This window comes from Lolium perenne, chromosome 7 (genome assembly GCF_019359855.2).
Source record: "Lolium perenne isolate Kyuss_39 chromosome 7, Kyuss_2.0, whole genome shotgun sequence".
In the NCBI taxonomy this organism is placed as follows: domain Eukaryota; kingdom Viridiplantae; phylum Streptophyta; class Magnoliopsida; order Poales; family Poaceae; genus Lolium; species Lolium perenne.
In genome coordinates, this window is record NC_067250.2 from 235,046,120 (window position 1) to 235,058,177 (window position 12,058).

The window sequence follows — 12,058 nt, forward strand, 5'->3', positions numbered from 1 at the left end:
GCCTCTAGGGCCTCCAGATCTGCGGCGTCGCCCGGGGTTATAGGTGTGTTAAGGACTGCTCGCGCGACCATCTCTTCTGCTGACAGGATTTCCTCCGAGGAAGGATCCCTGTGGGGTCGCACCCGAGACATTGGAGATCCTTGTTGGGATGGTTGAGGGTCAGATTGGCTGGTTGGCTCTTCAGATCCAGTTTGTCCCTGCGCTGCTATCGTTGCGAGAACCTGCTTAGGCTGGGCGGAGTCGACTTCGGGCTGATCACTGTATCCGTATTCCCTTATCTTGCGAACGAAGTCATCAGACTCCATGGAGGAGGTATCTCCGGAAATTGGGCTCAGATTGCCCAAAATCGACTCTTCAACCGGAGCTTCGCTTTTTCCGACAGGCTGAGCCTGATCCGGATCTGCGCCGTTTTCCGGTGCCTCTACCTGCTCAGGACCAGCTCCGGCTTCTTGAGGGGCGGTTCCGGCGGTATGGGCCAAGAAGTGTACGAAGTGGCACCTCTGCTTTTCTAACACCTGGGAGACCCAGGCGGATCTGCATTGGTCTTCCACCGTTGTTTCCTGCTCAGGGGCGGATTGGGTGGGCTTTGAAATTTCCAGATCTAAGGCGGAATCTTCCTTGGGAAGCTCCTGCATCTCAGATCGGATCTTCGCGACAGCGTCCAGCTCTGCGGCGGTCGCGTTTGCGTTACTTACCAGTGGGTTTCCGTCGGAATCGACGGTTTCCCCGATGAAGATGTGAATGCCGCCAATTGGGACGATGGAGAGCTTGACGGGGTTTGTCCTAGCCGGAATCCAGCACTCATCCGGAGGGACGATCGGCAGATTCCCGGCGTAAAGGACGCGCCCCACAGCGATGGTGTCGTCGTAGCTTCCCATGGCGGAACCCTCCCGTTTCCGGCCTCCAGACGCCACAGGCCCCACGGTGGGCGCCAACTGTCGTTGCCTAATCGACGGTACCTCGGAGGAGGGATCCTCACGAGGGGGAGAAGAAGTAGGGGCCATAGGGTGGAGTGCACGCGGGACGGTGGTACGCGAGTTACCCAGCTTCGGAACACCTGCACGATGACAGGGCCTACTGCTGCTTGTCTGGAATTATCTGGGCGCTTTCGCGTTGTTACAATGAGTTGTGGTTGTCCCTCTAGGGCTCCCGGGATCCGGCTTATAAAGGCGCACGGATCTAGGGTTTACATGGAGAGTCCTAGCCGGATTACAGACAGCCTAGCTACGGTACTACATCTTGCCGTGCACGTCACGGATCCGCCTTCCATATACATCGTACTGGATCCGGGTTCCTCATGGGCCTCCACAGATCCGGGTGACTTCTATGTCGGTACGGATCCGGCTTACTGATCCTGGACTGGACTTCTTCCTTCATGATCAACAGCAACTGGGCCGCCCGATGGGCCACATGCCTCATCACCGTCCGTGGGCCACCCGGGCTTGCCGGATCTAGGCACTGTCGATGGTACACCCATGAAGTATACCCACAACACCATGTTCATAATTGTGTCTTCGTGTAAACCACGTTCCCAATTATGTATTAGTTTGTGGAAATTGAAATAAAAATGCCAAAAAAAGTATTTTAAATGTTGGGGGGCGTTTGGGGGACGCGGCTGGAGATGCTCTTAGGTAACTTTTTTTTTAATGGGGGAAATATCACCCTAGCTTCTGCATCCAAAGAATGCACACGGATTTTTTTATTAGATTATTCACAAAACCTTACAAGAAGAATATAAAACATCAACCTCGAAGCCACCTTACTAAACCTACAGTGGGATGAAGAGGGTGACAATACACCAGCTCACATCAACCAGGTGAGAAACACATCCAGTCAAGCAGACTCTCAGCACACGCCAATGCACACGCCAGAGAAGTTGCTACCGCCGTCTTCCTCGACTCCATCTTCAAGAGAGATCATCGCATTAACCTTGCAAGATCTGCCGTCGATGCCACCACGACGCCAGACGGCTCCACCATCCTTCACGCATACATCATCCCGCATCCGTCGTCGATACCCTGTAGCACCATGCCACCGAGACTCAGCGCCAAAAATATGGTAGATGAATACCACTCCACACTACTAGGAAAAGGCCTAGCCGTAAGATAGGTGTTAGTGGCGCACCAGGAGGGCAGTGCGCCACTACTACTTAGCAGTGGCGCACCGGAAAGTGGTGGGCCACTATAAAAAATGTAGTAGTGGCCCACCTCTTCTGTGGTGCGCCACCACTAAGTTTGACCATGGGTTTGACCCAGCCTTGTACATAGCAATGGCGCACCATGTAGAGGTGCGCCACAGCTATTTTATGTAGCAGTGGCGCACCTCTACATGGTGCGCCATTGCTATGTAAAGGGGATGATGGACATGTTTGGGCATCACTTAGTAGTGGCGCACCAAGCATCCACTCCCCCCCGTGGATCGCCTTTTCGGGTTTGGAAAAAATAAAAGAAATAGATAGAAATTTCAAAAAATAAAATCCTTCGAGATGCCCATGTAATATGTCATCTAGGTTTAGTGAAATTTTAAAAAAATGAATTTTGATATATTATGCAAAATGGCGTCATCTTTCGGTAAAACGGGATTTCTGGTTGCATACGACCTCCGATGAAAAACTTTTTTATATCAAAATCTATCTACGCGAAATTTCCTATTCGAATTCAACCGCCTACGGCCGTTTGGAGAAAAAATGGATTCGTCAATTGGAAAACAGAAACAGGACTTTTTTCAGGTTTTAGATTTTGGGAAAAATAGAAAAAAAGTAGCGGTGGCGCACCCATGCCTTGGTGCGCCACTGCTAAGCTTCCCGCCCACGAATTTCAAAATGGCCGGGATTCAAAGTGGGAGGAGCCAGCCACTTACCCCCTCCTCCCTCCTCCCTCCTCCCTCCTCCTCCACACATTCTCCTGCTCTCATTCTCTCCTCCTCCTCCTCCTCTCCTCCTCCTCCTCCTCTCCTCCTCCTCCTCTCCTCCTCTCTTCACCTCTCCTACCCCTCTCGTCCTCTCCTCTCCTCCTCTCTTCACCTCCGGCGACCTCCGCACTATGTCGACCTCCGGTGACCTTACTCTCCGACGACCCTCCGACGACGATCCTCCGGCGACCCTCCGGCGACCCTCCGGCGACTCTCTGGCCTCCATTACCTCTAGCCTCCGTCCTCTTGTTCATCCTCTTCTACATCCTCCATCTCCTCACCTCTCTTCACCTCTCCTACCTCTCTCATCCATCCTCACCGGCGGCTAGGCTAAGAAAAATGAGATTGAACATTGCACAAATAATTCTAGCAACAAAAACGAGAAAAAATAACGAGCCAAAAAAATTCGAAAAAAAAGTGCCAGATCCACATCCAGATCCAGATCCAGATCTAGAAATTTCAAATTTTAGTAGTGGCGCACCTTGTTTCTGTCCAGTGGCGCACCTCAGACATTTAGGAGTGGCGCACCATGAAGCTAGTAGTGGCGCACTACCTGGTGCGCCACTGCTAAGCCAAATAGCAATGGCGCACCACTAGTGCGCCACTACTAAAAGTTAGCAGTGGCGTGATAGTAGTGGCGCACCAGCAGTGCGCCACTGATGGGGAATAGTGGTGCGCCACTGAATAGCCATTTCCTAGTAGTGCCAACAACATCCGCCAACATCTAGCAGCTGCTCCAAAAACGATGCCCCAACAGGTACAACGATGCAGGTAGCGCCACCATCGTCCGATCCGAGAGACCCAGATCTAGAGTTTCCCCCGGAGCAGCACGAGTGAGTAGATGCAGGTTGCGATGGTGATGCCTTCAAGAAGGTAACGACGCGTAACATCGCCATCGCCCGCCATGACCAGGGTCGGAGCACGATTTTCACCGGCAACCACACATCTCCAACTCGCCGATTGGAGTGACGAGACAAGCAAAGATGATGCCTTCGACAAGGTAACGATGCCAATCAACGCCGCCATTATCCGCCAAGCCCGAGAGCGAAGCATGATTTTCACCGGCTGCCCCATCACCCTACACTCGTCGTCGACTGAATCTTCACCACCGGAGATCTGTGTGGGATCCCAAGATCCCCCACCCCAGATCCCAACGAGTTCGTCCACCTCGGGGGAGGAGGTCACCACCACCATGCCCGGGTCCGCCGCCCCGGCTCCCATGTGATGTAGACGGAGCATCCCTTCACGCGCAGGAGAAGGCGCAGCAGCCGGCCGCCTCCAGGCCCCAAGGCCAAGATCCGGCCACGCCCCCACCGCCGCTGCCTCATCTTCCGATCGCCGATGCCGCGCACCACCACCACCAGAGGAGATCATGGGCGCTGCCCCCACCCCCCATGGTCGCGGCCATCTGAAGCCCCCACCACCGCCATGCCGCGCGGGCTTTGCCCGGTGACACCTCCGGCGGCGGCGGCGAGGGGAGGGAGGGGCAGGAGGGGGCCGGAGTCTGGAGAGGAGGGGGCTCCCCGGAGTGGCGCGGCGCCGCCACCCGGGGGAGGGAGGGTTAGGGGTCTGTTTGTTTGGGCTGCAGCTTTTGAGAAGCAGCTGTAGCTGTTGAGCTGTGGAAAAGCAGCTGTGGGAAGCAGCTGTGAGAAGCAGAGATTTGATGTTTGGCAGGAGTGTTGTTAATGGCTGCTGTAGCTGTGATGAAGGATGAAATCTCTGAAATGCCCCTAAATGCTGAAGAAGTTGTATAAATGCCGATTTGAGACGAATCAACTAATTCTGACTGTTTTACGAGACATGTTCATATTAAATATAAAACATTACATATATTCAAGATAATACGAGAGTGTTGTGACATTTATATTACAAGACATGACTCATCAACCCAAAAGAGCAACAAGTTTTTCACTTCTTCACATGTACCCAAAAGAGATAGAAGTGTTCTAATGTCTAGACACCTTCACTTGCTGCGAACAAAGCATTAGCTATGTTGTCACGAGTGTTGTTCATGGTAACATGATCTCCTCCTAAATTGTCGCCTACATTGCCTCCGGATGTGGAACTAACATGCCCCGGAGGCATGTAGTTCTCATCAATATCGCATCTATAGAAGTGTAGATCAAACAATTGACTATCACGAATGAAGTTATGGAGTGCTAGACATGCAATGATAATCTCTGTCTGCTTCTCTATTGGATAACTTGATATACCATGTAAGATATGCCATTTTTGCTTCAATACCCCAAATGCTCTCTCAATAGCATTTCGAAGAGATGAATGAGCATGGTTGAATATTTCTTGCTTCCCAGATGGCGGTCTAGCTAGTCGAAACTCGGGTAGATGGTACTTGGTTCCCGTATATGGTGAAAGATAACCATCTTGGTTCTTCGTAAGATGCTTCTCGGAATGTTCAAGAACATGGTACATCACTTGTGCATTCCGTAGCCGCCGACGCCTTCTTGATTCCATAAGTGCGAACTCGATGCCATCATCGCTTTCACTTTCATCACTACTCTGACTTGTGCTCATCTAAAAACAACAAACAACAACATATGTGAGAAAATAGCACCATATACGAACAAAACAACAACATATACCACCACAGCAATATATACCACCAAAACAGCAATATGCATGAGTAAACAGCACCATATACAACCAAAACAGCACCATATAGCACCAAAACAGCAACTTATATGAGTAAACAGCACCTTATATGAGTAAACAGCACCATATAGCACCAAAACAGCACCTTATATGAGTAAACAGCACCATATAGCACCAAAACAGCAACTTATATGAGTAAACAGCACCTTATATGAGTAAACAGCACCATATATGAGTAAACAGCACCATATAGCACCAAAACAGCAACTTATATAAGTAAACAGCAACTTATCCCAACCAAGTCCAGTTGCTTTGGTAGTGTAGTACACCCATGCTTGATACAATGCTTTCGTTGAATCCCATTTATTTTTGAATTGTGGTTTTGTGTAGTTTCTCCCTGTCCTGCCACCAAATTCTCTAGCTAGATTTTTGTACCCCTCTGGACTAAGGAAAGCAGTAGGCCTATTACCTGCCTTTTTTTGTTTCATGCAGATTTCACAGAATATTGTGGTGGACATTGCATCCCAAATTGCCTTAGGTGCCTTATCTTGATCCATCTAAATACATAAACATTGCATCAACTCACAACACTAAATAAGATTTGACACATCAATGTCCCGAGTTTGCTATACCAATTTGCATTTGCATCAACTCACAACAATGGCTAGTGCAATGTCATAGCAATTAAACAAAAAACCAGAGTGCATCTGTCTCACCTTGCCCCTGGAGAAGATGTTGCAGACAGGGAGCTTGAGGACGACCGGGACGGCGAGGAGGACGGGGTCTGCACGAGCTGGAGAGGGAAGCCGGCGCCCCGACTACAGGGACTGGAACGGGGACGAGCTCCCGGGACGAGGACGGGCGCAAGCTCCGCGAAGACCTCCTGGGACGGTGGCCACGTTGACGAGGACTTGGACGGCCCGAGCTGGAGGAGGACGGCGGCGCGTCGACGAACGGGGACGGGTACGGGGACAGGGACGGTGGCGCCTCGACGGACGGGGACCTCCTAGGACGGGGCCGGCGGCGCGAATGGAGTGGGGGAGGAGGACCTCCTGGGACGGGGCCGGCGGCGCGAATGGAGTGCGGGAGGAGGGAATGGCGCCGGCTCTGGCCCGGAATGGCGGCGGCGGGCGGGGTAGGGTGGGGAAACCTAACCCTAGCCTCCCATTGACGGGAACGAGAGAAGGGAAAATGGGGAGGGGGGGTGTCGGGCTGGGGAAGGACGGGCGGGCAGTTTCGTCTCTCTTCGCTCGGGAAGCAGGCAAAGCTCGGGAAGCAGGCCAGGCCGTGCTTTCGCGTTTCACGTGTAATTTCTCACAGCGCTTCCTACAATCACTTCTCAATTTCTTGCTGTTTATTTGGGCTGGAGCTTTTGGATTCTAAAAGCTCCAAAAACAGAAGTGGAAGCCCAAACAAACGGGGCCTAGGTCGGGGGAGCTGGATCGGTCTAACAGGCGGGATGACCGAATATTCTCTTGTTATGTCTGAGAAAGTTCCTTTTGACAAGCGAGATTACCCAGGCTACAACCAGAAGAGAGGAGATGGTCAAAGTGCAATCGATCGTTCCTGCTTAGGTAGCTAGATATATACCTCACTAAAGGTAAAGATGAGAAAGGGCAGCTAGTTATGTCGTCAGTAGCTATAGTTCAGACAATTGTGCTTAAATCGGCTGTAGCTGTTTGGATTTTGAATTGTTGTAATATGTCTTGCTGCCCTTTGCTATTTGGCAATATTGTTCATTTTAACACTTTCTATTCTTCATGTATGTGTAATACTGATACAAGATGGATTTACATAATTGCAGCCCATGTACATGCCACAGTCTGAAGGATAAGAACTTGATACATACGTACCCATTTTTACCATGATCGGACGCGTGAGAAGCACTCACTTGAGTGGATCGGCCGGTTTAAAAGACGGCGATGGAAGGCGTTTTTGCAGCCATTTGATGCCTAGCGCTGCCATTGACTACATTCATTTGAAAGAGCATACTACATATTAGTTTGAGTGTTCTAAATTTCTCGATAGTTGATTTCGGGCTATAGATAACAATAGGAAAGAACAAAATGCAAGAAAATACTACTATTAGAATTAAGAAAAATAAATAAATAATCTAATTTAGTGTTTACGGTTCGTACAAAGAACCTATTAACCCAAAATCCGGATCAATTTGTTATGGGAAAAACCGATGTTTCCCTACATCTTTATATGAGCGAGAGACAACAATTGTGGAAAAAAAAATCACAGTGTCTCCACAGATAAAGAAGAGAAATTTTCCCTGGCACGCAAAAACCTTCATGTACGCACGTACGCAAGGCCGTCCAATCCTACACATTCGGTAGCCGTCCTACGCCAATCGTGGGGTCAGTGTCGGAGCGGCAGATCGGGCACGTCGAGTGCCTGTCCAGCCACGGATCTATGCACTCGACGTGGAAGAGGTGCAGGCACGCCGGCAGCAGCCGCACTGACTCGCCGTGCTGGAACGCGCCGAGGCACACCGAGCACGTCGCCGCCTCCTCCTCCGCACCAGCCACTTTGTGCTTCACCGACTGGCTATATTTGAACGCGGGAAGGCGGGCCGCCGTGTTAGTCGCGCCGCCGTTGCCCGCACGGGATTCCAGCTGCTGCAGCCGTGGCCCTCCGGCAGCGGCGGCCGCAGCGCGAGCCTGGCTGTTTCGATATCCCTTGCAGCAGCCGCACAGGAAGATAGCGAACAAGGACAACGCGAAGGCCATGACCAGGCGGACGATCAAGATTCTATTTTCATCAAGTGGCGGTGGCGGTGGTGGAGGCCTCGGTGGCGGCAGCGATAAGTCCGGTGGAAACGGCGGCAACAATGAACTCATTGCGGCAAAGTGCAAATGCAAACAAGCTAAGTAATATGATGTTGTTTGCTACAGATTATATGTGGATGGATCAAGGGAAACATGCAAGAAGCCTTGCGCAAGGGGGGTTAGCCTCAAATTGCTGATTTATTGCCAAATGCACCTATAGTGCAGACAAATTTCTTGACGGACGATGCGGGGCTCTCATTGTCCATGAATCAATGATAAAATGTACCCTGACATTGCCATGGTCGTCCAATGCAACCGTCATAGCTGGCAACTAAAATCCAAGTTGATAAAACTTCCAGGAGCAGATCGTGAGATTGACCGAGACACTCCTCTCCCTGGGGAGAATAGCACAGCACCATCAATTGCGCTGAATATTAATGTCAAAAAATGCGCTGCATTGCATTTTGTTTCCAGGTGATTTCCTTTTAGACTTTTTTTTTGCTAAAACCATTTAGAAAGTTTTTAATTTGTTATATTTGGTAATCATCTTCTTATCGACCACCAAATGTGCCCATCCGGCAGAGTGTCATGTGTGGATCGGCCTAAATATCAATTATGTTACCACGTCTAGAATACTCGATCGTTCACGCAACCAAATCAGCTCTGCACCACAGCCAAACAGCTAGCTTGTGACTAGGTGAACACATTAAGCCTACTAATAACTCCTCCCTCCGCCCCGCAAAATAAGATGTTATTACAATCTTCATATTAGTTAGAAGGTTGTAATAACATCTTATACTGGGAGCACTTGAGTGGCATGTGCGTTGCTACAAGTAAAACAATAAACAATCAATAAAGATTGTTATAATTCTATTTATCGGAAGTAACACACTCAACGTTTAGTGCCAACATCTTTCTTTGTTTTATCATTGTTTTCCTTACTTTATGCTGCGTACTGATCTTTGCAAAATCATTTGTACATCGTAATTAGGCACACGTTTCGGTCACCTAACCGTCTTTTTGCACATTGAGGTTTTGTGCATTTTTTATTTCTTTTCTCAGTTTTTCTATTATAGTATGGTCGTGATTCTTGAATATAATCGCTCGAGTCTATTGCATTTTCTAATTAATTATTTTTCAGCAAGGTTACGATGGATGATGGCGACTTGGCAAGTAGAGACTGCATGACACGGTGGTTGAAGGTTGGTGTTGCTCTTTATGTCCCAGGTTTTGAGCTTAGTGGTGAATACCCTTTGTTTGTCCTTTGTTGCGGCAATGATGGTGCTTAGGCATCATTACGTTGATGATGCCATTACATGAACATATAAACCTAAGATATCTTTTTGTGACTCGATCCCATGCCGACAATGTTGACAGTTTCTCTTTTTGAAGACGCTTTTGGAGAACCTCTCTCTCTTAACCCATGGGATGTCTGGGGCGGTTGGTTTATTTTGTTGATGTTGCGTTAGCTTTTCAATAATTTGACGGTGTGTAACCTCGATGCCTCGATTTTCTCCTGATGTTGAGTTATAGTAGATGTCTTGTATACTTTGATATCACCATGATATTAGTGTATTACCCTTTACAAAAATCAAGTAAATATGGAATGGTTCCACCAACTTGACCTTCATTTTCACCGTAGCTATGAGAATTGCCAACATATCAACAACAATTTTGAACACCCTCCTATCGTTCCGGGTTTTATTTGAGCTATTTTCATGGACCTAGCTACTACGTGTGCATATGAGTTAATTAGCACCTAATAAGTTTGGGGAGCCAGTGAAAGGCCAGCATCGAATAGTTATGCACATTTAGGCTGGGGGAAGGCCTCCATTTTGAAGAAAAAAATGTACTCAAGAAAATAAATAGTGGTGCTCATGCTAATGCCTGTTAGCCAGTATCAATAACTCATAGCCAGTGTAAACATGCACGATAGCTCCATTTGGATCATGTGCTTTGGATTATCAGGTATAAACACTTTTTGGCGTGGTTCACATGGGGAGTTTGGGACATAATTAGTACGACACGCCACTCAACAGTCAAAACCCATGCCCACCAAAACAGATGCATGGAATTTATACTGAACCTACTCTCAGGTATCATCTACTCCGAGTGCAATCCGGCTATGCCTGACGTATTTAGAACAAGGAAAAAAATAGCGCGCTATAACAAAATAGCGTGGGTCTAAAAATACGCTATTAGCATGTTATAGCGTGCTATTCACGAATAGCGCGCTATAGCGCCGAAATAGCGTAGCGTCGGCTCTCCAGATATGCTATAGCGTGCTATTAAAGTTGGAATGGCGCGTTATTTTTTTCCATGATTTAGAACCCTCCCCGGGAAAGAGACTACACAGGCGGTAGCAGAGCGACGTCGGTCGTCGGGTGAGTGTCGGAGCGGCAGATCGGGCACGTCGAGTGCGCCTCCAGCCACAGGTCGATGCACTCGACGTGGTAGAGGTGCAGGCACACCGGCAGCAGCCGCACCGTCTCCCCGAGCTGGAACGCGCCGAGGCACACCGAGCACGTCGCCGCCTCCTCCACACCGCCGATCACGTTGCACTTTACCGACAGGTTGTACTTGAACGATGGTAGGCGGGCCGCCGGAGTTGCGGCTCTCGCCTGGCGAAGGCGCCGCAGCTCTTGAAAGTGCCGGGTAGGTTCCAGCTGCGGCAGCGCCCGCGGCCACGATCGCCGCATAGGGGCGGCTGCTGCGGCGGCTTCCGCTGCCTCAGCGCGATCGCGGCTGTGGCGTAGCCCCTTGATGAAGCCGCAGACGAATAGCCCGACCAGGGACGCCGCGAAGGCGACGACGAGGAAGACGATGATCTCGCGTTGATCCGAAGGCGGCGGCGGTGGCGGATACTGTACAGTTATCGGCGTTGATTCGTACCACGGTGGCGGAGGAGGAAGGATGAGGGAGTAGTCCAGTTCCAGTGTTGTTGGATCCATTGCTGCACCTGCTGCACTGGAGCTGTAAACTGATGCTGTAGCTAGCTTATCACGTTTAGTTTGATGCACTGCTTTGCATCACTGTTCTTGAGATAATACGTGGATCGATACAAACTTGCAAGAGAAGCACACCGGCCGTGTGGAGGATGGGATTAATCCCGATTTCCTGATTTATTGCCAAGTGCACGTGTAGTGAAGACAAAATCAGCGACGGACTATGCATGGTTCTCTTAGTTTACGCGCGATAACAACCCGCGGTAAGATAACATCGTCAGAGTCGTTCCTGTGGATGGAACGCTATAGCTGGCGAGTAATGAAAAATCTGATCATACTGTCACGAGGAGATGGTGACATAGCCTCCGAGCAGACGACGGAGACACTGCGCACTATAAGTTCCGCTGACGACATGCTGCTGTAGCATGTTAGACTAGCTAGCGCCTGAACCGACTCGACCATGCCACTCTCTCCTGCGTTCTGACTTCTGAGCCCTGCTGGCATGGCGCGCGCCTAAATCTCCTGCGTTCTGGCTTCTGATCCATAGTGGATTATTATACCATCTGCACGTTTAAGCTTTTTTTTTTTGCGAAAAGGACCATAGCATTATATAAAAAGAAACGTACGGTGCTACAAAGCACCACAAGAAAAACGGAAATTACAACGGAAATCACTAGGAGCCCTTCGTCTTCAACCACCAGGCCGTGCAGAAGGTGCTCCACCGCCGCTCCTCCCTAAGCCGTCCTGACGCTGTTGGTTGCGGAAAGAAAGTCACCAAATGGGTCTAGAAGACCACATCTGTCCCGAAGACAAAGAAGA

The 12,058-nt window shown here is 49.7% G+C and overlaps 1 protein-coding gene across 1 annotated transcript; it reads right to left on the reverse strand.

The window, feature by feature from the left end:
* Nucleotides 1-7,847: 7,847 nt before the first annotated feature.
* On the reverse strand, nt 7,848-8,366 carry LOC127315501 (E3 ubiquitin-protein ligase ATL6-like). Its single transcript, XM_051345987.1, has one exon. It carries the CDS (start codon nt 8,364-8,366, stop codon nt 7,848-7,850), a length of 519 nt encoding a protein of 172 aa, XP_051201947.1.
* Nucleotides 8,367-12,058: the final 3,692 nt, after the last annotated feature.

What these genes read in the sequence shown, in the direction of transcription:
- LOC127315501 (XM_051345987.1), bottom strand. Translation starts at nt 8,366, where the DNA reads ATGAGTTCATTGTTGCCGCCGTTTCCACCGGACTTATCGCTGCCGCCA.